This window comes from Drosophila bipectinata, chromosome 3R (assembly GCF_030179905.1).
Source record: "Drosophila bipectinata strain 14024-0381.07 chromosome 3R, DbipHiC1v2, whole genome shotgun sequence".
NCBI lineage: Eukaryota > Metazoa > Arthropoda > Insecta > Diptera > Drosophilidae > Drosophila > Drosophila bipectinata.
In genome coordinates, this window is record NC_091739.1 from 19,754,710 (window position 1) to 19,781,948 (window position 27,239).

Genomic DNA, 27,239 nt, shown 5'->3' on the forward strand with positions numbered 1-27,239 from the left:
CCTACAACGGACAAACCCCAAAGTGGTGGCCATTTTCTCCAATAATATAAAATCTTCTTGAAAACCTAAAACCCCCAGGTTCCTATTCCTCTTGAAATAAAAATCCAGCTCTTTAGAGCATGTTATGTACGAAAAATTTTATTGAACAAAGATTCGCGCTTGAATTTTGTATTTTTACACTTAATTAGTACGTGCACATTAGTACGTACAGGCGTACTGTTTAAATTACATATTTAATGTAATGTAATACAATGTATATTATGTATGTATATATGTGTGTGTTCGTGTGAATGCGGTTCGTTTAAATATAAATATAAAATGTGGCGTGTAGTATATGCAACTATAATTAACGTATCGAAAGTGTATGCTTGATCGAAGAATCGAACGATAATCCCCATCATCCTTAGCCGATGCCTACGCACGTACTCCTTATTCCCACGTACGACGACGACGACGAGGCCCACTCACGCCTAGGATGGTCTCTGTGGATGGTCGATCTATATAACCAAGATCTCTATCCCCAACGCATTCCCAACATGCAGACGTTGGGCATAACAGGCATTTTATGGAATTACTCAAACTAAAGAATTTAAATTACAGATTTTCAATGGAGTGGCTGTGGTTGGGGTGGTGGTTGGGTGGTCGTGCTGGTGGTTGGTGGCCGTGTTGGTGGTGGTGGTGGTGCTAATGGTAGTAGTGTGGGTGGTGCGACGGCTTCTTAAATGTGGTTGGTTGATTAATTCTCGTTTCTCGGGCACTGCATCGATGATGTTCCATGCATCCTAACATCGTTGAGCAATTGAGTTGTCCTCGTGTTTATATATTCGTTGGCAGACCCGGTTTCTCCTCCATTCATCTTTGAGTACAGGATAGGGTAATGCGTAGTATATTATATGGGTAGTACGATCTTAATATTTTTTTTGTTTGATTTTGTAGGTTTTTTTCTCTTATGGTCTTTCCGCCCTCCAGTTGCTTCCCCCTCGAAATTGCTTGTGCTTCTGGGATCTGAGCATCGTGTAGTGTCATTACCAGAGTCCCGACGAGTAGCCGCCTGGTGGGACACGGTTCTTGTTGATCACCGGAGTACCTCCCTGGGCCGAGTCGGCACGCTGGTGGAAGTCGTTTGCGCCTGGCTTGTAGCCCTCACCTGTGACGGGGTTTCCCTCTGTGGAAGATGATTCAGGGATTAGAAGACTTGAAGATGATATGATCTTAAACTAGAGGTTCTACAAACTTTAAAATAAATATAAAAAGAATATATACTGTGATCACTACTTGAATTCCGATTTAAATGTCATTCGCGTTTCAAATTTTAAGATTTTGGAAGAAAATTAAAAGAAACTTTGACAGGAAATCTTGGAATTTCTCTTTAGGAGGTGACTTGGGGACGGACAAGGACTTGGGATGGGTAGGACCACCTCCAGCAGCCAAGGCCCACCTCGATTCTTTAGCTTCTTTGGTTTTAGACCGCCAACACCATCGCCGTTGAGGCCCAAGCCCGTGATGGGGTTGCGCGAGTCCATCTTGGTGCACGGCTGGGCCGCCTCCTTGAGAGCCTCTGGGCAAGGGTTAATGGGCTTTTGGCGATCTGATACACCCTCCATGTGGTCCAGTGAAACGGGAATCTCTGTATTGGTGTCCTTGTCGCAAGAGGACTGGGTGCCCTGGTCGCGCTTATCAGACTCGGTGTAGGTTTGGTTATCAGCCGGCACGTCACCAACTATGGTCTCCTTGCACGGAATATCAATGGGCAGCACGTCTGGTGGTGGAATCGCCGGGGCACTGGCCTCGGGGGTCAGGGCACAGTCTAGATCGGCTGATCCTGGAGCTGCTGCTGGTTGTTAAGGATTGATTGTGGGATGGGGAGGATCAGGGCCCAGGGATAGGCGGATTAGGATCAGGATAAATCCTACTGGGACACGGATAACGAAATGTACTCACTGCTCATATTGCGGAAGACTGACCCGGATACGAGACACGAAGTTGTTAGTCACGACGATGAGATTTCGATTTATATTTTTTTGGTTTTTAGTGCATGTGCGATACAAAATATATATAAAGCGGAAAACACAATTTACGACGATTACGATTTTTATTTTTTTGAAATTCTATAATAGTCGAAGGCAGTGTAGCCACTACGGTTTCTGGGTTCGTACTGAATGTGAGCCCAGCCGTTGGCCGTTAGCTTCGATCGAATTTAAATCCAACGACTACTATATAAACCCTTTTCCCCCCAATATTCGATTCTTACCTCCTCTCGAGCCGCTGTTCATCTTGAGGTTCTCGGTCGAGGACGAGACCGAGGACGAGGCCGAGGACACGGATCCGCTCTTGCCGTTGTAGTGGCCGTTGGTGGTCAGCAGCTTCTGGGCGGCAGCTGCCTCTGTGTTCTGGCCAAAGGGAATGCTGCTCTTCATGTGGTTCTTGGCGGGCGTGATCGGGCGGGTGGGCTCCCCAAACAGCCGAGAGTGCGAGTCCACGGTCTTCTGGCCGCGGCGTGGGGCATCACCTGTTGTATCGAGTCCCAGGGGGAACCAACAAAAAAAAAAAGAAAACAGAACCAAGTGGGGAAACAAAAGAAAATTAAATACCATAAATTAGTGGACTTTCAAAGGAGTTTTAATTTTTAAATTAGTTTATACAACGTGTTCTACTGAGAGGTATGTATGGTACAGATAGTGGGTCAGTAGGTGGATTAAGGTGAGTCTGATAAGGTGGAAAATATTTCAAAACTTTGTTCTCTGTGTGGCAAAAATGGCAAAAGGTTAAATAAACTAAAGACAAAACAAGAAGAGCCTTGAGTTCTTTTGGCTTTTATCTAAGTGAACTCGAAATGCCATCAGGTGGCGGGTAGGCAGGTGGCAGGTGGAATGGAAAAGGAGGCTAAACCGGTTGGTATTGCAACTTCTTGTGGGTTTGTGGGTGATGTGGTGGTCTGTGGGAAGTGGGTGAGTACTTTTGCATTCGAAACGAAATTAGCACAAAACAACAACAACGAAACAGACTAGGATTAAGAGACTTGGTGAGGATTGGGGGGTATTCTGTGCTTAGGAAGGAGACATAATTCAAGTACCAATGAAATAGAATCTGTGAGCTCCTTGTCGTACTGCAAAGATACGTAGAAAAGAAAAGATATAGAGCGGGAGGGAGGAAAAGAAAAGAAAAAGAACGAGAAGAAAAACGAGACACACATAAGCATTTAATTAACCTGAGAGCCCTTCTCTGATCTATAACCATAAACTATAGACATCATCAGCTAGACCTAAACTTAACCTTAACCCTCAAACTTACCGTTGTTTTTCACTCCATTATCCTTCTCGGCAGCGAATATGTTGGAGGCCATGCGATTCTTCACAGAGCCCCTGGGAGTCTGCGGCATCTCCGATCCGAAGATGTCGCTCGATCCACCGCCCGGAGCCCTCAGCACCCTGGAAAAGGAAAAGAAAATGGAGAGAGTCTCATTAATTACAAGCTCATACTTCTACGCTTCGTAATTGATATGGCAGAGTGCATAATTCGCAAAATTTCCACACGCTCGCCGAGGAAAAGCATTTAATGTCTGTGTCTAATCATCAACGTCTTGGAGCAAGACCAGCTAGGAGGTATGAGATGCAGTTTAAGACAGAGCTGGCTGGGTGAGCACTCAATGGGCATTAGAAGTCACGCCAAGATGCATCTTCCATCCTAGCCAGTATTGCAATTAAGTGGAAACCCTGGCATAAAGAATTGCCAGCCAGCCATTGCCAGACAAAAGGCTGGCCAAAAAATGTTATGCTTTGTGGCATTCACCAGCCACTCAGTCAAGTTAGTCAGTCAGTCAGTCAGTGGCTGTCCACGCAACGTTGCCCAAAACCACCAGATACAGTCCAGATCGTAATGGTAAGGATTGTAAAGCCAATAAAATATACCATCCAAACTATTAGAAAGTATAGCCCAGGCTCTAAAATAATGCCTTCATTGCTTTTTACGATTATTTATATTTTTTTATATATTATCCCCGACTTGGTGTCGTGGCCGCTGAAGGCCCAGGAAATGTAAGCATTTGTGAGCATTTAATTTAGAGACCGAGACCAGATCTCGCAGCTGTCTGCCTGACAATTGTGAGCCGCACTGTCGGCTCCTATCCATGTGTATCTGTGCATCTGGAGGTAGGTTTCTGTGGATGCATTTTACTGCCGCCAGCATGAGACGTCAATTAAAACTCTGCAACAGTTAGCTGAACTGTGGATGCTACCAACTTCTCCACCAGCATAAGCTCCAGCTTCAGCTCCTTCTTCATTTTCTGGCCCCGGGCTCTGAAAGCCAAAGACCATTCACTTGTCAACATTTGCTTTTGGCCATTTGAGCCATTTGATAGTTTACTACTGCGAGACGCCTTCCTTCGGGGCGTCAATCAAATCCGATTTTAGAGCTTTCAGTGGGCTAAGCGATGGCGTTTTTTTATGCCCCATCTGCCCCGACACGCACTGTCCTCAGCCTACACCTCTCATAAAAAGTGAGAGTCTCCACCAAGCATTGTCAGCTACTTTAGTTACACTTTGCTCTAATTAGCGAAATTACAATGCAATTACCGTCGATTACCGCCGGTGTTTAAGCCACACACTTAGCCAGGCCTAAACAATAGTGGGTATTCCGAAAATTCAATGCCCCAATTCGGGCCACCAGTTGGGTTCAACTTTCTACCGAGTAGAACTGGGTGCCGGGTGCAGCGGAAAAGGCAAAAGTGGGAGGCAAAAGGTGCGTCTTCCTGCTAGAAAGTGCAACCCAAATTGCGTGCCACGGCGGAAGAGGAAGAGCTTAGATGCGGCTTCGGCTGCGGCTAATTAATTATACACTATATTGCCTATTTTTGTGTTTTGGAAGTTGGGTCTTAACTTGGCCCACCGAAAAAAACAGAAAAAAAAACATCAGAAAGCGTCAAAAGCGCAGGCCGCAAAGACAAAACAACCGTTAAACGGCTGCGGCAAGTGTGTGAACTGTTTGATGCAAGCAACATACACTGAGAGAAATTATTATTTATTATTTAAAAGTGATTGGAATTAAGGCACATAACATTTTAATAAAAATGGCTTCGAAGTTTCAAATTAATTGGAGGTCTTTAGTATATTATAATTATACTCGATAAAATATTGGGGACGAGTGCGCATGCCACGCCAAATATATCTGATATCCATTTTAGGTGACGAAAGAGTGCCATATAAAAAGAAGGTATAAAAAGCTATAATAAAACACATTATAAGAATAGGTTCAAATAAGAAGAATAATGGTACTAATTATAGAGGTTTTCAAAACCAAACTAATTATTTTTTTTATTAACCTTAGTTATAGTTAGTTTATGGTTTTGTACCTTAATTTTTCTAAGCCTTAACAAAATTTTATGATTATTACGTGAAAAAAAAAATTATAAAATTACATTTTTCGGAACTCTTTTTTTTAACACCTATTTTTAAAAGCAATTTTTATTAAACTATATTATTTATTTGCTTACATCACAAATGAGTAAATGAATGAATATTTCTTTAATGTGGATGAATATATTGTTTAAAAAAAAAATACTCTATAAAAAAAAGGCGGAAATTTATTCATTTTCTGAAAAGTTTCTGTTATATTTCGGTTTCTATTTTCTTTTCTATTAACACTATTTTTCAATAAATGGCGGAAATTTATTTATTTCTAAAATTTTTCTGAAACTTTGAAAGATTTTGGAAAGGTTACTGAAAGATTTCGTGCTTTTATAATAGTAAAGGTAAAACAAACATTACAGTTCCAAAACAAATAACCAATTCTCTTCTTATTGTTAAATATTAATTATATTTTATGATTATTGTGTATAAAAATCCTCTTTATAGTATTTTTATTTAAAAGTATCTTTATTAAAGTACTATTTACTAAAGTAAATCTCTACTTTCCTACAAAACCTACTTATAGGACCTATCATAAATTATCGTGTCAGCAAGTAAGATCTCTTGAGAAAGAGGAAAAGAAACATCTCTAAAGTCTTAAGCTTCGTAATTCAATCTCCAACTATTGTCAAAGTCAAGCCAACTCTTTCCACCTTAGTTTTGGTAAGGGGGTAGGGGGAAAAAGTATCTGTGAGATAGACATTCGCACTCGCGGTGGCAGGCAGGCAGTTCGGGTTGGGTTGGTGTTTGGGGTAATTGCGATCATAACTGTCGCACACACCGACTGCCACGATACCGGCTGAGGAGGGGCCGGGCCGGGCCTAGCCTAGGGCCTGCCTGTGCAAAGTGTTCTTATTAAAATGTCTTCAGGCTTGTTAGCACAGCCAGCAGAGCGTAAAAGTCTTACCAAGTCTTTCTTTTTTTTTTCGACACAGACTTGTTTCTCCTGCCTGCTTTTCATTATTTTTCTTTTAACTTTTTTTTTTGGTTTTTGGAGCGGCAGGGTTGAGAGGAAAAACTAACAAAGCAACGGTAAATGGGCAATTTTTGCGCAAGTGACGAACAAGTAATAATTATTTAAACAGTTAAGCCAAAGCTCGGCTTGACTCTCATTCATGCATGCCATGCATGTGAACCTTACCGATGTATGTATCTTTGTATCTATGCCGGGCTACCAACCTACCGAATGCGGCCCGATCAAATGGAAAGCGAAAGTTGCGTTTGACTTTAACCCATGGCTATATGCTACATGCCGCATGCCTATGCCACATGCGGCATACATATAACACAACAATATCATTCACTATCCGACCAATGCCGACCATCTTAATGGCTGCTAGTTAGCCGGGCTTAGACTAATTACCATCCCGACGACTCTGCCGAATTTGGAGGCTTTGCTCTTTTAATGGCCACAGGTTATAGTAGTGGCTATAGTACATATTTCTATAGCCTATAATAGCCATTGTCCGCCCGGAAAGTGTCTGGAGCATGGCTTCCGTTTGAGCTGCTTTTCATTTTTGCCATTTACTTTCCACACTCACCAAGGGCCGATAGCCCAGTGCCTTGGTTGGGCTTCCCCTGAATCTATAACTTCTACTCTCTTGTGGGTTAATATATATTTAACCCATATGTTGGCGATTGGTGGAAAACCTTTCACACACCACCAGAGGCGCCAGGTGGAGATAGCCGGGAGTGCGCAGGTGGTTGGATTGCCCCTCCTGTCCTGTCCAGCCCCGGTCTAGTCTGTTCCAGAGCCTGGGTGATGACAAAAATTAATGCATATCGACAGTGAGCGGATGGAGGATGGTGGAGTGGAAGAGGCCACTGCCAGCGAAAGGTAATGTGGCATGGCATGGTGCAACAGCTACAAAATTTTTGAAAACAACCTTTTCGGGTAAAAGTTGTTCGGGTTGTGCATATAGAAAATACTTGGCTCAAAGTGATAGTTGTCGCTCTGATTTAGTTTGGTAGTTCAGTATCCATGGCCTTTCTTCATATCCATGGCCCAAGTCTTGAGGGTATTTTTCCCCCCATTTTCTCAATATCTTTCTCCAATATATCGTAAGTAACTGCTGTGATAATTGTTTTTATGTTTGGATATCGAAAGGGGCTTTCCCAGATTTCCCTTTTACTCGCCGGGCCAGCCTCCAATTAATTACAACACCAATTGCCCGGCCCATCGATGCTAACACTTAATATTACGAAATGCAACTTTCTATGGCCTAAGAGTGACCTAAAAGAATGGGGTTTTAATAAGGTTTTTTGGTATTAAAGCCCCAAGATTACAAATACATTACGACAGTTTTGTAATTAAGCAACTGTCAAAATGGGTTGTTACTTGCCGGAGACCGGAGACCGGAGACGAACGAACGCAAGTAAAAGTTGAAATCGGAGATCGGGCTCTCTGGAAAAGCTGTTGGAAAATTTCAATTTCTTCTATTGACAGCGTGTGGGAAAGCCAGTTGCCGAGTGAACTCAATATCCCCAGGCATTTGGAGCATAATCATAAGAAGCTTATTTGTCACATCTTTCCAAAAATGCATTCCTATGACTAATGCCACCCAAAAGTCATGGTAGTTGGTAGTTGGGGTGTGAAACAAGCCATGTCGTTGGCAAGACTGCTGGCCAAGACTTCAGGCTTGCCAAAAGCCAAAGTTAATTTGTTTTTCTTGCCAGTTTTTTGTCTTTTTTTTTTTTTTTGGCTTAAGCTGAGGAGGGACTCGACTGGGGCGGATGCCTCATGTCGCTTTATAATAAAGCTGCTGCAATTTCCTCAAGGGGGATAAGAGAGAGGTACAAGCAGCTTGATTAATTGCAATTGATTTTAATGACTTTGTTTAAACTTTGACGAACACTCGCCACTTAATTCGCTCTGTGTATGCACCACGGGGGGAGTGGCATGGTGGCATGACTGGGAGGAGGAGCGGACTTGGGTTAAATGGCTTTCCCGGGAAAGGGTCACAGCGGCGACCGTGATTTTCACTCCATCTTCGAGGAATGTCTTCTAGACTCTCCCAGTCTCCCTGTCAGCTGCAGATTGGCTTTCGTCCCCCCACTCCAACCCCCCCGTTTGTTTGCTGACTGACAGCAATCATGCAATAAAAATGCACAATTTACTGCCAGTCTGCCACGGGGAGGCCAGTCAGTCGGAGGCCTCAACTTTATGGTTTAGTCCATAAAGCATTCGCTGGACCATCCGCTGGCCGGGCCGATATGCTGCACTGCACCTGTACATCATCATGGAGTTGCAACTACCAGCGGTAGGTTCCACTTGATTTGGTCCGTCCGATTTGAATGTCCGGGTAATTGTTTATCGGACGAGTGGCCTAGCATAGCTCTCTATTTTTTTTGTTTTTTGTCATCTATTTTTTTACTGTCCATTTATTATCGAGCTGCTCGGCTCATTATGCTGCTCGAGTGCATCCATTGGAGTGCCGCTTCCTTTTGTTTTTTTATTTAAAACGTGTCCCGTCCACTTCGTGCAACCGCAACACTGCCAGTCAGTCAAAACTATAGTTTTTTTTGTTTTTATAAAAAATAGTTAATGAAAATCCATCCCAACTGAAGCACGAAAATTGTGTGCGGTTTTCTTCTATTGTTGCTTGCTGCCACTACTTTTGTTATGATTGTTGCGTCCACCCCACCCCACTCCACCCCCTCCTGCCTAAAAACGTTGATTAGTCGATTCCATTATAATTGCCGCTTCCAACAAAGCCAATCCAAACAAAAACACACAATGAAACTGAAACAGTGGAGGTATGTAAGCCGAAGAATCTACTTTCCCCCTGACCAGCCACCACCAGGAGGAGGAGGAGGAGGAGGAGCTGTTGCAGCATCTGTGGTAGTGGGGTGGGGTGGGGCAGGGTTTTGGGGCGGCGGTTCAGCCAAGCGCGGCTTGTTTACCGTTGCTTTTTCCACTAAAAACCCAATCAGCTGTGTCTCGGGATTCCAATGGAGATCCGAAGAAGAATTGAAACATTCCAGGCTTGATGGAAAATAAAATATGATTGATGGTTCTTGGTTCTCTTGGTTCTCTTGAGAGCTTAAATAATTAGTATTTTGTATTATTTGGTTAGTGTTGAGACTTTATGATGTATTAGTTAAGTAATACCCTTATAATGGCCAGGTTTCAGCTTAATTAAGCAAGTTTTAAATCTTTATAGTCTTGAAATAAAAGATAGCTATAGAAATGTAGTATTTTCTTAAATAGTAGGATAAGAAAACCCCATCAGTTGAGTCTCAAGACCAGGTTGGACAAGAAAAGCTTGGTAATCTTCCTTATATCAAAGAAAATAAAGTATGATTAATTAAGGAACCTTATTCTTCAACTATCTTTGGGTTAAATAATTGGTATTAAGTACTATATCATTTGAATTAAGTCTGTATGATGTATTAGTTAAGTAATACCCCTATAATACCCAAGTTTCAGCTTAATTTAGCCACTTTTATAGTCTTCAAAAAAAAGATATCTATACAGATCTCATATTTCCTCATATAATAAATAAGAAAACCCCATCAAAACCCATTTCTCTGCAATTCATAGCCCGCTGTGCTCTTCAATTAAAAGCAGCTTCCTCTGCCCATGATTTTGGCTTCAATTTAAATCCCAAAATCCACGCACTTTTCACTCGCATCACCGCCCCCCATCCCCCTCAATCAAAGCCATATACCATTTAAATTGAAATGTTTTCCTGGTCAGTCACGGTCGTGAAAAGTGTCGGATGTCAGCGGGTCTCGATGGTTTCCAGCTCGATTAAGGCTGGCTGCCAGGCAGGAGGAAGACATAAGACATCAAAAATCAGAAAACCGCAGCGGGTGGTGGCCTGGAGGTGTGATTAATGGAGTACCCTCCCGAGAGAGGCTCCTACTCTGGCCGGGATTGGATTGGATTGGATGATGAAAACTCATAATTGGACAAAGCCAGAGAGTCGGCTGCAGTCGCAGATTGTCAATTATCGATAGTGTTGGCCAGAGCCTGATGAATAATTATTGATTAGCTGCTGCTGGGGCTGCTGCTGCCACTGCTCGGATGTGGTTGCAGTTGCAGTTGCAAAGGAAAGTGCTCGAGAGGAAAAGTTGCCGAGCTGAGCTAACCTGAGCTCTGAGCTGAGCTGGGGTGCATGTTAGATGCTTGTAGATGCCGATAGTGATGCTGGCATTTTTATTATTATTATGCATATGCGTACGTAAGCTGGGATTGGCTCTCCAAATTGTGCATTTCAGAGTCACAGAGTCATAGTCATAGTGCCAGAATTGCTGACACACTGAGGCAGAGGCAGACACTGGAGTGGAAGAGCGAAAGTTGTAGCAAGTTTGCCGCCACTTTTAAATATGTAATTAATAAATTTGTATTGATTAATTTGCGGCTCTGTGGAAAAGCGAAAGGACTTTCTAATATATTCAGATAGAGCACTGTCGAGAGGATACTCCTCCTCCACTCCCCAAAATCAATGGCAATCGAATGGTAAACAGCTTCTGAGCTTCAAGACCCGTGACAGGCACTCCAAGGTACAATATCCATCAAAACTTTAAGTATATATAATATCCGTTTTTGGGGGTTGCCACGGGAACTACTGAGGGCCGAAAGTTTTCCGAGTATTTCCCCCTCATTTTCCGCATTTTCCGTGTCAACAGGAATTACATTGACGCAGGCGGAGCTAAAATGTGTTTGATTTCCTTTTCGGTACGCCGTCAATAGGTCATGATGTTGCCACAAATGTGGAAGCCCGATGGTGGTGCACATTTCTGTTGATTATTCCCCATAACGACAGTGGTGGCTTGTTCTGCATGTTCTGCAATCATTTACATAAATGTTGACTTGGCAACTGTTGACCAAAAAAAACATTCCTATCTTAAATACATATATATATAGTACCTACATATATAGTACAGGTTGGGCTATAAATATATGGCATTACTTTGATTTGGTTGCCTTGAGTCTCCGCCGTCTCCTGGCAGAATGGGGTTAACTTCAGGTTGGAATCCATAGCATTGTGCAAAGGAATTCAAGCGTATAATGATCGTCAGATGGATGCCATAGACAATGCCATAAACATAAAACGAAATGAATTGTCATTATTTCCGCCGCTTATACAACACAACACAAGACAGCCCAACAAAGAGCGACAATTCAATCCGATATCTTGGCGCGTCGCACCTTTGAGATTTAATTTGATTGTTTACAATAATAAGTCACGGCTTTGCCAAAGAAAGGGGCGCACACACACACACTCCCCATTCCCCATTCCACACCACCTCGCTTAATGCAAAGAAAAAGTATATTAATCATTTTCCTGCAACCTCCAACCGCCCAGCCTCCAGCGGGAAAGTCCAAACGTATTTTTCTGTATTTGTTACACAACCGCAATCAATGACAATGATTAACACATTTTCCACACTTGGCCCCCAGCAGCCGGCTTGGTTCACCCATCGATGGACCATAAAATCCAGCAAATTGTTTATAATGCACATGGCACACATACGGAAAAATCAGTCTGCGACCAAAACTAATTTCTAAACGGCCAACGGAACACAAATCCACAAATGAATGGAATGGATGGTGTTAAGGTGAGTTCAATGTCCGCCACGGACCACCGGACAACCGGACAGTGGGAGCGGACAGGGAAGCGGACTCCAGTCTCAGTCTCCCGGACAGGTACGTAGTGCTGGTGTTTTTGGAGTAAACGGAACGGCAACAAAGAAACATTTTGGTAACGATTTTTACTTCCCCACTTGGCAAAAGCCACTGGACTCTGAATGGGTGGTGCCGGGAAGGGGCTTGGCTTGGCTTGGTTTTGGCCAAAGAATTGCATGCAAAAACAAAGTCCAAAACTTACTGAGCAAAAAGCAGAAAAAGAAAGGCCACAAACTAAGAGGTTCGATGGGGAAAATACCCTAGATGAAGGCGTGAAATGTATAATAAGATTTAAGATTTTAAAGAAAGGAAATTAATGGTATTATAAAGACCTTTTAGGATAGTCTCTATTATTAAGTTCTAATGAGGTTTATTGTCCTCTAAAACTATATACCCTTTGTCCATATTCCAAGAGGTATTCCCCAAGAACGTCGGTTCCTTTGACTCCACCTTAGTAGGCACCCAAGAGGGTTCGGTGTTGGCCGAGAGAGCTTGCAGGTGGCAAGAGTGCGGCATGAAAAGGAAAATCAATGAGACATCCATAGACATACAACCGCCTGCCTGCTTGGGTGGTTCCCTTAGTGGCTAGTGGCTTGCCCAGCCCGACCAGCTTGGGTGGTGGGAAGTAGGCGCTTGCAAAAGTGGTGCTCTGCAGATTACACATACGCCCCGTGTACACACGCGAGTGGGTATTAGTGTATTAGTTAGTCAGTCAGTCAGGCGGCGAGAGGTGAATGCACGCTAAATTAATCTCCTCGCATAACCAAATGAATATGCAAGTGTATGAAGGGGGGTCTGGGGGGTGTGTGCGGTTTGGCATCTCAAACAATGGGCTGGAGATGAAGATGTTGTGGCTGAGTATGAGGCTGAGATGGAGGCTGAGACTGTGACTGCCTTCGGAAATGTTTGCCAATCAAAGTTCACTCGAGCGACGGTGGCAAACAATAATTAAATATGGAATGGCACGTAACATTTGATAAACTTGAGAAGACTCCATCATGATGTGGAGTTTGATGTAATACTTGTGGGGGGGTTTGTAGTCAGATACCCCTCGAAGTACGGCCATCCATTGTTTGATTTTGATGACAAATTAGGGTGCTTCACTCACTTGTCATAAACAAAGAATTTTTATAAGCTTGTCATAATTAGTAATCACAAACAAAAGATAGCTATAGTGCCTATTATAAAGACTCATATTATCACAAAGGAAGTGGGTCTTTTTGGGGTTTCAGATAAACCATTTCCTGTTTTCTAATTATTCTCAATTTCTATATAAAAAAAGACCCACTAATCCAGACTAATTAAAGTCCTTTTAGTCCTTTATTTCTTACCTCTTTTTGGCTTTGCCGACATTGTAAAGCTCAACGTGTTTAAAAGCAGCGTAGGCGGCCATTTCTGTTTATTTTCTTGTGTTTTTAAGGATAAAGGATAATCTCTCCCTGTTGGATGGATGCAATTACTTTATTTTTCACTTTCTGGAAAAATCTGAGCGTACGCGACCGGAAGAGAAAAGAGATAGAAGATTAGAGGAATGTGCGGCGATGGAAAATGTTGCAGTGCAGCAGCAGGATGGATGATGACTCATAGCTTGCTGGAATGCTGGACGCTGCTGCTGGGATGCTGCATGTGCGTAAAATCAATAAACTGGCAACTTTTTGGCATGTGCAAGGATACGAGAGAGAGCCCAAAAGAGCAAAATCAGACAGAACAAGAGATATATAGAGAGGGAGAGAGCTTGAGGCAGGACCAAAAAATCAGACAATATTCCAGCCAGGATATCGGAAGTGCTTTCAAACACCATGCAACATTTTCCAACGTTCACTGCACCCCCCTTTTTATGGGGGAAACTTCACTCACAAAGAAAGCTACAAGACACACGCGAAGTTAGACGGTTCGAAGGATATATGGTTAGGTTATATATGACGGAACTCTGTGCTCTGATTCTGGGTCTGCGCGCAACAACAACAACTACTGGTCGCTGGTGATGTGTACGTTTCGATAAAAGTCTCGCGACTAAAGTGCAGTGGGAAAAGTGAAAAGCATTTTATACCGCCGCGCCAGCACCGAGAAGTTTTATCGATCCAAAAACAACGACCCAGCTGAGGAAGAGCTAAAGAGAGAGAGAGCGAGCGGGCGCCAAACCGAAATCCACCAACTCACCCGAAGAGCGGCCCAGAGAGAGGAGGCTGAGTGGGAGCCCAAGAGAGTGCAATACAGCATGTGTCGTCCGTATCAAAACAAAAACAAACTACAGCTGATTAAAGTTGGAGCTCCCGCTCCCAATGGCTCTCTTATTGTCATACTCTTGGGAGGGGAGAGTCATAATTTGAGTAATAATAGGGGAAGGATGTACTTCCTTTTAGAAAAATCATAAAGTATTGTTTTTAAAAACTAATTCTAGTATCTCTGACTTGTTCTATGATATTTAATAATGTTCTGAAATTCTAATGATTAATTTTGGTTTGAGATTGACTAATCTTTATTTAATCATCAAAATAATTAATCATTAATTGGAATATTTTATCTTATATATATAATTCATATATGTATATCTTTATTTTAAAGAGTATTTAAATCTTCTTCCAAGCACGGCTTTTTGCTTTTCTCTTCCGCAGAACCCAACTCGTGGTGAGTTGGCAGGTGCTTGTAGGTCACAAAAACCCAAAAGAAATGCCCCAAAAGAACTCAAGCGAACAGAGAAATAAAATATATACTTAAGCTGCTCTTAAAAAGTGTTTAAGCTCGAGATTAACATTTTGCATTTATTTTATGTTCGTCAGCGAGAAGTGTGCGCAGATATGCTTCAGTTATGCCTGCCATTGCAAAAAAATAAAAAAAAAAATTTAGAAAAAAAAAACTGAAATAGAAGCAGAAAAAGTTTGCAACAAAAAAAAGATAAAATAGTTCAGGTCTAGTGCACTTCAGGGTTCCTATGCAATTGTATTTTTCTTGAGATTTTTGCTTTTAAGTTTCTCTCTAAAAGCTGGAAAATATTTCTTTCTACAAAGGTACCCTATAGGGATGATCATAATATCTAACATTTTGGAAAAATTCTAATAAAAAAAAGATACAAATATTAAGCTATAATAATGACTTAAGACTTTATGGTTGTAATATTTCCAATTTAATTCAAATCTTTACAGGGTATATTGGTTCGAACCTCGACTATTCTGAAGAAGATGCTCCCCAACAAACCCACAAGAGCTTCTTGCCAAACCAGACATCCCGTCTCTGAGGAAGAGCCAGTGCTGCCACATTACCTATGCTGGACATAAATCACTTTCATCATCACCGAGCGAACCGAACGAACCGATCCGAGCCGGCCAGGGAGGCAGCAACTCTAATTTCAAGTGTCTTGCCACTAATGAGGCCGCCCCCTTTTGGCGGCTGCTGCCACTGCTCCTACTACTGGTGGCTGGTGCTGCAGCAAGAATTTAAATGCAAAATATATTTGCATAGTTTGTAGTTTTCTTGGAAAACATTTGGCACAGATTTGTACACCAGAACAGGAAGCGCAAGCCAGCTAGCCAGCCAGCCAGCCGACTAAGAGGATCGGGCCATGGAGCATAGTCAGCGGTGTGTCAGGGGGCCAGGGGGGTGGCGGTGGGGAGGGAAGGGGTCAAAACACACTGGTTATTTTTAGCTTGGCGAAGACACTTTTGTTAACCGAGCCAAAAGTTGACTGGCCGTCTTGCTTGTGGGTCGTGGGACAGCCGAAAGCCGACTGAGTGGTGCCTCAGGGCTGGTGCTGGAGGGGGGTGCTCTGGGGGCATAGGGGTGTTGCATGCGGCAACCTGACACCAGCATGCTACTTGCCCCCTTTATGCACCACACTCCCCGCCCCTTCGCTTCTCAGGTCTGTCAGTAAAAGCCTAGCCGCCCAGTGCACTTGCTATCCAGTGTTGACAGTTTAGCCATTTTTCCCTCAAAGAGGATATCTTTTTAGAGGGTTTTTAGGAGACTATATTATTATAATGTAATGTAGAATATATATACAAATTTTTAACTTTTTTAATTTATTTAAAAACTGCCAGAACCAACTGGAATAGAATGGAAGGCTCTTCTAGGAGGCAAGGTGCCAGGGGAAGGCAGCCTCAAATGGGGCACATGCCCACTCTATATGGATAAAAATAGAAGAGCTCCTCCATCTCCATCTCCGTCTCCATCTCTCCTGTCATCTCGCCCAGCTCTTGCTTAATAGTTGAGTGTCGCCTGATATTTCCTTGAGAGGAGAAGTGCAATGGAACTCAGTCGAGTACCCGACCAGATACACACTTCTTTTCATTTTTGTCTTTGAGGACAGTGGGACTATAACATCTAGTTTGTATTTTACATAAATATTCATTTATAAGAGGGTTCTAGGGGGTTCTAGAGACCCAAAAGGCACTTAAATAATATTTACTTTGAAGCTTTATTATTTTTTCCGTTTCTAGTCCACTGTGTTGTGGCGTGTGTGTGTCTAATCTCATCAAGAAGTCGTAGTCTGGCCCACACCTACGCCACCCACTCCCATACAGCCATGTCGGTTGCCTTGTCACATGTACGTGCAAAGGGTTGGATGGAGGGCCGATTGAAAGCTTAAGTATCCGAGTATCTGTGATACGTGGGCAATGCGGCAGTGACGCGGCAAGCCTTAATGATTTTTATAAGCCAGGCATCGGCATCGGCATTGGCACTTCTTCGGTGCAACATACCGCGAATATTTATGCCAATTAATAATTTCACTGCGCAAAGTGAAATTTCCGGGCTGTCAGGGCCCTGGCTGAGGCTCAGCATAATTACCAAGCTGGATTAATGGAGGTACGTGTTATTCGTATGGAAATTCGGTGATTATCACCCATGGGGAGGCTATTTGTGACACTCGGAAATGCATTTTCAAATGCCATATTTATGGCCAACTTTCGTTAATTAAAAAAACTTTACACTCACCTTTATGGCTCACACTTCTTTGGGGGTTTTTTTCAGGCAGTGCTACTGTCTCTCGAGTAGTTAAGATACTTTTATGATGGCGGGAATTGTTTAAACCATAAGGAAAATAAAATACCCATAACATTACAGGAGGGTGGGACAACCTTTTGGTTAGATAGGATACGATCCTAAGGTTGCCTTTCATCTTTCGCTCCTAAATCATGGAGTACGCATATGAATGGATAGTTTTCACTGCCAGGGCCATTGACTGACCACCGAAAAGTCTTAAAAGCGGAGATTAAGTGAAGCAATTAGGAAAACGTGCACTGCAAACTTTAAACTTAAAAAAAAAGCTAAAAAAAAAAAAATAAAAAACTTAAAAGGAGAAACAGTAGAGGAAGACAAACACACGGTGAGCTGGAGCTGGAGTTGGAGCTGGTACTGGAGCTATCAAAACTTGACTTTTGGTCAGAAAGGTGAGCGTAACAGGGCTCTCTGCCCTGGAAACTTGGCCATGGCCATTCAACATTCAGTATTCGGCAGTTACATGCCACATGCCACGTTTAGTTGAACTAACAACTTACTTTCTTTGAGGCTTAAACTCTTTCCAGCTGGGCCAGTTTATCATATTACCAGTCCCCTTGGGGCCAAGTGGAGTCTTTTAATCAATGCCGTAGAACGAATGCAATGAAGATGGAGATGCAATCCACTAGATAGATAGATAGATAGACATGTATCTTGTAAACACTTTCGCTTTTCCCTCTTAATGGCTCTGATAGGCCCAGGCCCAAAGCTGAAACCCGCATTTAGCCACGATTTCAAGTCCAAATTGTCTTTTAATGATGGCCAACAATGGAGCAACTTCCTCGAGTGCATTGTATCTGAGTATCCAAATACACATACTCGTAGTATCTGTACTCATACGCACACACGAAATCACCCATTAAAGGCCCAAAGGTAACAATTACCAGAGCAGCACAAAGGCCCACCAAAGCTGGCGTTAAATTAATGCTTTAATTTCTTTTGGCTTTTAGCTTTTCAGCCATTTCTCTTAGCACATAGAAACTCTGTATCTGGTAGTTTCTGGCAGTGTATCTCGAAGATGCGTGAGGTCCAATCTTGAAGATTTGTTTGTAAATTTTTCGCTAAATTCGTTGGACAGCACCAGTATGCAACATTTCCAGATGAGGCGGCTGTCTGGCTCTTTATATACACACCCATATGTCTATATTTTTATTGGATCTTGCTGGGCCTGGGCCTGGTGGTCTGTCTGGCACTTGATCTGACCCGAGCCATGAGGAAGCTAAATAGCTGCATCTTTAATGGCTTCTAGATGGGCACAGACCACTTGTCATGACCAGAAGGCCCCCAGACCCCAGTCTGGACGACTTGCAACTTTCAAAACTTGCCAGGAAGTGCTTTGTTTATCGATTGCTAGCAGAAAACTTTTTCTTAAAATTATCGTAATCGTTTAGACCAAGTTTTTCCAAGGGGGGGTAGAGTGCTACGCCCATCACCTGCAGTGCAGTGCATTTTTGCCTTGACATTTTCCGTCGCCAAGAAACTATGGCTGGAAACTTTTCGCGGCAATTCCAAGCTAGGGAATAGTAGGAGGTGGCTCCCAAAAAACTAAATTCTTCAATTAGTTGGGGAATAAACTTTAAATTGGGCATCCGAGGCGATAAATTAAAGTGAAATTAAAACAATTGCCTGGCTGGGAAGCTTTTCAATGAGAGAACTAATTCCGGCGTGGGCTGGAGAACCCCGAACCACATGGTCAGGTCATAGTTGTTCCCAAAAACAATTTAATTAAACGAACTGAGTCTGAACTTTTATAAATTTTCCAATGCGGGTTTTCCCGTAGAGTCTTTAGAGACAAGTCTTGTAGTTATCCGAAGATTAGCGACTCTACGACTCTACTTTGGCAATTATTCAAATCCCCCTTTAGGCCAAAAGAGCCACTGGAGGTAATTATACATCCAAACTACAATTTTATTCAAATGCAACAATGGCAATGGACTGGCAGCTATTTTGAAACTATGTATGTACTGACGATCGCATGTCTTGGGTGCATTCGAGGTGGGATACCACGGATAATGGTCAAGTGCAGTGCGTGATTCGGGGCACTCATATACTCCAAACTCCATGCTCCAACTTGGATTTGGGTGTTTGCTAAGCCATTAAGAGCCGCAGAGCTACAAAGCCGAAATTGGAGATCAATTTGGGCCTTTGATCGGCTTTGGTTCCAGAGACTTGGAGTTTCTTTCCGAAACGAGTGAAAAGTTTGCACATAAAGTCAGCCAGCGAAACGCAGCTGGGAGGAGGAGATATATGAGGAGCGGTGGCAGCTGAAAAATATTATTTGTTTATTGAGCGAGTGAAAGGCAGCAGACTTGAGACTCGGCTTGAATTTGTTCCACTGTCTGCTTAATTAAAATCACCAAGAATTCGACTCGACTGATGAGTAGAGACTAAAAGATACCCTGTATCTGAGAGATACAAATGCAAAATATTTTCTATAAAATTCTCTTCCCTATTTAACAACCTTTGAACTCACATTAACCTCTTCTTTTTTCTAGAACCTGATTCTAGATGGCAGACCCCAGCAATGTCAACGAATTTATGGCTTATTCTGGGAAACTCACGTTTGCCGGCCACTGACTGACTAATACTTCCAACCAGAGCGTTAACACAGTTTAAAAAACACTAAAAAAAGTAACAAAAAATAAAGTTGGTAAGAAAAAGAGTTGGGGGAAGAGTTGAATGAAGCGTGGATGTGGTGGTTGTGGATGTGTTGTATGTCAGCACTTTTCACATTCATGGTACGTGCAACCAAGAGGAAAATGCAGCTGTCTCCGAAGACTAACCCAAGCTTAGCTGATCTGTAAATTCTTTTCCAGCTTAGAGCAGATCTTAGATAATCCGCAAGCCCCTCTCTCTCTCCACCACTCCACCACCCAGCTAATTGAAATTCTTGGAAACCAAATCAAATGTTAAATAAAACGCTTCACGCAACTGGTTCTCACTACGCATTGGATCAGTTGATGATGTGTGGCATCCACCAGGCAGCATGCAGCATGCAGCTGAAGTCTGGATCAGAGGCCCCAATCTTGATCCGCATCTAACGCTTCATCTTTGGCATGCCAACGGCACATTAACGCCGAGATGATATATATTGTTAAGGAGAATCCAACGATGAAACCCCATGGGGAGTAAAGGGGATGCTAAGTCGCTCCATTTTCCATTTTCCATTTCTTTCTCCCAGAGATGGCCCAGAATCTTCTGGCTGTGGTGTAGCCTCAAATGCATTCCATTCATTATGATTACTATTAAATTAGGAATCGCCGTTCCCGTTCGTTCTTTCCCAACTACTACTACTATGTATATAGTATAGTATAGTATACTCCTTTATTTTCCACTTCATCTTTCGTTCTGCTGGCACTGAAGACTGCGCTCTGAACGATGGTAATTATTTACGCCGATTTCTGTGTGCAGATATAATGCCACACAGCCTCTACCATCATAAAGCACGAACCAAGAGATGCAGTGCCTCCTCCTGCCCCTTCCAAATAGACAAATGACTTTAGTTTGGCGGGGAAAACCCGCCAGAGAAGGAGATCATAGGAAAGTATTGCCACAATTGCGGCTAATGCGGCACGTTATAATTCGACACTCTATTTCGGAATTGCAATAAATTTTTTTTCATAAAAGCTAAACGATGGTATTGGAGGCTAAGATGCCGGGTTCATAAAACAAATTTTTTAAAGCCGTAATGCAATTTTCTTAATTTCAGCAACGAATTGATTTTTAGTATCACTTTCCAGTTAGATAGTCTTACTATTATAGTAGCTTTTATTAAGTCGTAATTTTTCTCAGTGCCAAGCCCCTGAGGACTTCTTTTTCTTCCATTTGGGGACACATTCTTTAAAAGTCTAACGAATTGTGAAAAAATGCAAATTCACTGCGCCGGCCAGTCCATCATTCCAGCTCATCAATCAATCAATCAATCAAGCTCGCACCCAGCCGCTAAGCACCGACATCGATATTCCCCAATTGCACATAAATTTTAAATGTCATTTTAGACAATTTTAAAAAATAAAAATAGCTTTAAAAAAATCATAAAAAAGTGGGTTAATCATTGACCTTAAATTTAAATTATGACAAATTGTTTTAATTTAAATAATTTATTAAAAAAAACTTTAAAAATATATATTTTTTTTATTTGTATAGTTTGGTATTTTAAAACAAAACTTTTTAAAATGTTAAACCAATTTCTAAATAATTTTTAATTTTTAAACCCACAATTCTACTTTACACTGGCTTTTACATTACACTTCTCCTAAGACGCCATCTAGCGTAGTAAAACTGAATCCCCACACAGAGCTGCCAGATCGTAGCAACAGCGCGCCATCTATGCAAGCTGGCTAGTTCAACAATATCCCGCATAGGTGGCTCTACAAAGATTTCTATTTAAAACTGAAAAATGGAAATCTCTTTTAAACTATTACCAATTTCCCAATCCACAGGCAATTGTTTACCATTTCTTATCTGCACTTTAATGACCCTAAGTCGACCCTTTATCCATCGGCTGCCAGCATGCGGTCGTCAATGAACGCCACTTGTGTGTATTTAGGCAGCATCTCTTATCGCGACGACGCGGCTCGGCTCAGTGCTCAGTTTATTTACATCCGCTTTTGTTTATGGACGCCGGCCGATAATAAAAATCAAGAAAACTATAGCTTCGATAGGGGTTTACAAACAAAGAACAGAGATTTAGGACTTTGATGAATACATCAGATCGAAGGGTTGGTCCATAAAGGCCCGCATTTGGGGATTAATTCCTCTAATTGGGAAGGTATATGACTTTCTTTTGAAAATTAGAGGATGGTGGGGGGCTAATATTATTTATTAAAATCAGAATACTATATAATAGATTCAAAGCTATATTTTTGAATAATAATTTTTAAAAAATGTACCCTTTAAATCCAATTTTTAGAAGGGTATTCCTAACTTCGACTTTATTTTCTTCTTTAAAGATTTTCAATCAACGCTTGAAAAGAAAATAATTCCTGGAATGAATTTCCGATACGAGGCGGGGGGAGAGAAGTGGGGCACCTGCCGCAGCCGGTTCTTGCGGAATTCTTTCGTCTCCGAAGACCCAGAAGACAAAAGAAGTTAGCGGAACGGAAGAAAGCGAGGATCTGCTGATCTGCGGAGGGGGGAGGGGAACCTGTTTCTGGAATCTGATCAGACACTGCGACCCAGTCGCATCCGTATCCACCATCCTTCGATGGTACTCCATCACTAAATCATGTGACGCGCCACAAAGTGGGCAGATATGGTTAGCAGTGTTTGCATTCAAGCTGGAGAGGATGAGCTGTCAGAGGGCATCTCCAGCTCCAGTCCCACTGTTTGCACGCAAATATGAATCTCTGCGTGGAGAGTCAAATGTGAACGAACTTTCGGGGGGCAGGCAAGGCGCAAACTTCTCTTGTCATCATCATCATCCAACGCCATTCTACAGTCAATGGACTCTAGACGGGGCTTAAATGCTCCCCGACTCCACTGCAGTGGCAGAAACAGCAGCTGTGTTGTGCCAATGATCTGGCACAAAAAAAAACAAGACCCAGAAACGGAGGAGCACGCCATCTCCTCCGGAACAAACATTTATGCACTCTGTGGATACAGTGGGGGATCGCTAAATGAGAATTAATTGAGTGCTGGGGCAGACAGTCTTTAATTAATTGTCTGCGAAAATAAATCACTGAGAGACCTATATAGAGATCTATACTCCATCTACCCTACTTAGTTTCCCTAAACTGAGTCTCAGGTCATCTTACTTAGTTAATACTGTCTCCTATAGTTATATTTATGAACTGGTTAACTTAACTTATCATTCTGCGAAGGGGCGTTGGCAAAACAAAACAAAATATAAGAAAAAAAAAAAACAATTTGCATTGAATAACCCAGATTGTGGCCATTGACTCTGGGGGAGATCGCATTTCGTATTTCCAGTTTCTTCTTGAAAAGATCTCGGAACCGATCTCTCAGCTATGCAACTGGGCCTGGGCCTCGGTCTGGGCCTGAGTTATGGGAATTATGGCTTGACCAATTAAGAGTAAATTAATTCACTCGCGAAATCAAAAAGAATGATCAACTGGGCGTGACTCTTCTTATGAAGAAACTTCCAGAAAACAAGAGAAAGAGTCTCAAAATCCAGATATATATCCAGACCACCAATCTGGGTGATTCTGAAACCCCTCTTCTGAATATGCAAAAAGAAAACATGTTAAAACCCAAATTGATTTAATTTTTGCAGAAATCCCGGCAGAAACCAACCCTCTAAGAGGGCTTACGGCCGGTGGTGGTTGCAGGATTGGATTGCAGCCCTTCTTGCCAAAAAACCAAAAGTGGAGTAGCAAAATTCACTTTCACAAATCTCATTCAGCTCCTGCTCCATATCCGCCAGAGGCCATCCGCCTTCAGCCAGTGCACTTCCAACTGCAACAGCAACCCTTGCACTCCAGACAGGCCAGACAATTGCCTCCCTTCATGAATTCCCGAGGGATTACCTCGAAATGGGGGTGTTGTGTCGTCTGGCTGGCTGGATGATTTCAAGGTCCAAAAGTCAGGCCGGCAAGGGCAGTTCCTACTCCTCTAGAGGCATCGGCATGCAGGTGGTTGCGGGTTAATCGCATAATTGAGCAGCCCAGGAGCAGGCGACACACTCATCAGTGATTCAGAGCCATCCAACCATCGTCTGGAGCTCTAACAAAGGAGTCGTCCAACAAAGCAACACACCCTGTTCCAGTCCCACAAAGAAATCCGCGTCGTGGAACGTGTGAAGCCTGCAGATGATTGTGGATACACAGCCTACAATGCAAATATGCAACTTATAAATAAATACATCGGATCCCTGGCTCTATAGCTCTGTGTGGCTATGTGTGGGAGCAGCAGCTCATTTAACCCGGGACTGGAGTTGAGTTGCCTCGACCAGCTGGCTGAACTTGAGGCGACTCCGAACAAAGGCGAGGATGGAGGATGGAGGGCGGCTGGGCGGAAAGCTTTTCCATCAGCGGAGCTGCTGAGTCAGGAATCCAAGCAAGTCTGGAACCAAGACAGCCATAAATTCATAACCAGAAGGAGTAGGGGGAGTAGATACGTACAGTTATGGACAAGATTAGAGGACTAGAGGTCTAGAATCTAACTGGGGTTGGATTAAACTAGAATCTGTCTAAAACTATTTATTATATTTAAGTTATAGCTTCTAATATCCATCTAGTTTATAGACTCTAGTCCCTAAAAATGTACTATTTTCTTAACCTCTGCTGTCCATAAAAAACAGAGGGCGTTCAGCAAACCCATAATGGTAATCGCCCATGTACACAACCAGAGCCAGATGATCGTTCTGCAAATGGCTAGATGCCGACCCGATGCAGATAGCTATGCAAAACGGGTAATCGAACAAGCCGACCATATAAGGCGGCTAATGGTCCAAGGCTTGGAGGCTTTATTACCTAACAACAATTACCGAAAGTGAACTCGAGTGTCTGTCTGCCCAATTATAGTGGAAATGTTGCCGAAATTGTCACTCAAAGTGGCTCTCGACTTCCTCCGAGTTGGGCTTCTAGCTTCTGGCAGCTAGAAGATACCTCCGACTGGCGGCTGTTCAGTGAAGCGTCCAGAGACAGCCTTGAGATCCGCTTGTACGGCAGCCGATCCAATGGAACCACCTCCTAATAAGGACACCATGATGACGTCAAAATGAACTTACCGGCAAGGAGAGAAAAACATAATTTAGTTTTTAGCTATTTAGGGCGGTTGAAAGGTTCTGGTTTTATGGGACATGAGTCACGGGTGGAAAAGATGAAGATCCCCCCGTGCCTGGACAGGAAACGTGACTCGCTAGGGCTTCCCTAATTTACACAAAAAACCATTTATCTGCCAGGCCAGGTCCACCCCGGACTATGGAGGGAAATGCATTTTAGGGAGGAGGAGGGGATGGACATGACAGATATGTCCTACTATGGCCTCTGTCGGGGTTGCTTATCGTGGGTTGCATGCCTCAGTGGCAGACTCTAAAACACTAAACTCCTTCCTACAGCAATTACACTGAAAGAAGTTGATCCTAAACAGAAATATCTAACTAGTCTGGGAAGTCTAGTTTTGTTCAGTGTAGAATCTAGCACTATTCCTATGTCGGATTAGTGTGGGCCCGTCTGTCTGCATTTTTGGGCGCGGCATTCTGACTATCTGGCTTTCTCTGCAGGCTTCCGCAGGGAATTAGTCCCATTGACTCATTCTAGGGCTGCGCCCAGACACAGTCCCAGTCCCAGTCACAGACCCAGACCAGGCCAAAACTAGTCGTCGCAGCCAGGCAATCAAAATCGACATTTAGTTTTATGGCGACTCCGAACCGAACGAACATGCAATGTGTCCAAAGTTCAATGCACTTGCCACTCAGCCTCAAACTCGGTTGCAGCCAGATACGTGCCTTAGTACTAGTACTAGCCAGTAGTAGGTTAGATCGCGTGACTATACTTAAATATGTATGTACACTATGTACCTTCTATGAAAATAGTAATTCCCCAGCATGGCACGTGACGACATTACGCCCAAAAGTATCCCCCATTTGCGAAAGGATATAAGGATATGGAGGAGTAGGCCCGGTAGACGAGTTGGTATGCCCCTAATCACTGGCCATCACTGTGGCTGGGCGTCCAATCGATTTCCATTGCAATTACTCATCTATCGCAGCAATTACGCGTATTATGATGATAAGTGCGAACCACAACAGCTGCAGGCAGATTTCCGAGTGACTCAAGAGGGCTATTTGGAGCAGGGTGGTGGGGCTAGATCTTCCTAGAAGTGGGAATCTTTTAAAAGGTCAAGAACGGAGAAACATGTGCCAAACAAGTGGTGCTAGAAGAAGTTTTCATTCTAATCAGAGTCTATATACATAGTATATAGTTTTAGAAGTCTATAGATTGTATTTTAATAGGTTTCCACAGGAGCTATAAGTACTTTAATGACATTTTTAGGTAGTAATCACTCTCTACAATGTTTTTATTGATGGAAACTATTAGCAGCTGCTGTTATAACCACCATTAGCCGATGACCAATTTAAAAACTGGCACATACAATACCTTGGAACAAAAACAAGCGCCACCTCGATTACAATCATAAAACCTTCACCCGTCCTAGGGGGCGGGTGCTCAACGAGATGTCCAACGAGCTATAGTTATTACCACGATTGGGAGTAAGAGGGGTGGCTAGCGGTGGCTTAGGGGCAGCTGGGTAACTGGCCCACTTGCTGACACTGCAGTGTGCACTTGGCTAGAACCACCACTGTTTGAGTTGAAAAAAAAAAATGGTCATTTCAATTGAATTGAATTGCGAACTGCAGCTGGGACATACATATTGACAGCAGGAGGGTATCAAATATCAACTATATCGGTTGTTAAGGTTGTTAAGGGCGTTTTCCGGTGCGTCCATAACAAAGGAAGCTATAGAGTTTTCCAATCGACTTATGAAGGAATTGGGGAATTGAATTCTTTGGGGGGTAAATGTGTGATTTTGTGAGTCATTATAGCACGAGGTCCATGCTCCTCGTCCATATTACTCATCATATATATAAGAAGTGTATGTACCACCCCGACTATTGAAGATCAATACACGCTTTTGGAAGAAATTCCATGCGAAAGCGAGACGGCGAGACGGAAATGCCAGCCCCCAAGAGCGGAGCAGAAGAAGCTCCAACACCCAAAAGCAACGGAACTGGCAGAACAAAAAAAAAGAAGTGCTTAATGTTTTTTTTTTCTCTTTTATTTTATTTTTTTTTTGCAAATCTGCAATTTCGATAAACCCACACACACACACACACAGAGCACACAACGATCGCACGCACACATGCACACAACACATTTAAAAATGCCGGCAAGGGACTCCTCCTCCTTCGGGGGCACTTACTTGCTGCTGGCCTTGTTGTCAGTAAAATCCAAGTTGGAGATCATCTTGCTTCTTTAGTTTTGGTGGCGGTTTAGCCTTGAATCGACAATTGCGATAATTAGTGAAATCGGTACACACGCGTAACGTGAAACACTCAAAAATGCAGGTAAAAATGCACGCACAAACGGAGACAAAACGGAGAGATCCAGGTGGCGCGGCTGTTGGAGTAGATTTGAATTCGTATTACAAATATAAATATATATATATATGGTTTGGTGTGACCATGCTAACAAGTTCTCAAGAAATATCGATAGGTTGGCAGCACCGTTTTTACGATAGTTGCCGGG

General features: G+C 42.8%; 1 protein-coding gene across 5 annotated transcripts; it reads right to left on the reverse strand.

The window, feature by feature from the left end:
* Positions 1 to 122: 122 nt before the first annotated feature.
* Jupiter (microtubule-associated protein Jupiter) lies at positions 123 to 27,129 on the reverse strand. Of its 5 annotated transcripts, XM_017245189.3 has the most exons (6): positions 13,894 to 14,057; positions 13,368 to 13,521; positions 3,292 to 3,428; positions 3,074 to 3,106; positions 2,252 to 2,509; positions 123 to 1,165 (listed from the first exon to the last, which is right to left on the reverse strand). In XM_017245189.3, the coding sequence occupies exons 2-6, from the start codon at positions 13,427 to 13,429 to the stop codon at positions 1,026 to 1,028; spliced, it is 630 nt and encodes a 209-aa protein (XP_017100678.1). In that variant the 5' UTR covers positions 13,430 to 13,521; positions 13,894 to 14,057; the 3' UTR covers positions 123 to 1,025. The 5 variants fall into 5 exon arrangements, with proteins under 5 accessions (XP_017100678.1, XP_017100679.1, XP_017100680.1 ...); XM_017245190.3 differs by lacking the exons at positions 13,368 to 13,521; positions 13,894 to 14,057 and adding an exon at positions 26,914 to 27,129; XM_017245191.3 differs by lacking the exons at positions 3,074 to 3,106; positions 13,894 to 14,057 and having other exon boundaries at positions 13,368 to 13,491.
* Between the last annotated feature and the right edge of the window lie 110 nt (positions 27,130 to 27,239).

Excerpts from the sequence above, each read along its gene's own strand:
- Jupiter (XM_017245189.3), bottom strand. The coding sequence starts at position 13,429 with ATGGCCGCCTACGCTGCTTTTAAACACGTTGAGCTTTACAATGTCGGC. Across the intron at positions 3,429-13,367 it reads GTCGGCAAAGCCAAAAAGAG|GGTGCTGAGGGCTCCGGGCG; the intron begins GTAAGAAATAAA and ends TTCCTTTTCCAG. Across the intron at positions 1,166-2,251 it reads GAACAGCGGCTCGAGAGGAG|AGGGAAACCCCGTCACAGGT; the intron begins GTAAGAATCGAA and ends CATCTTCCACAG.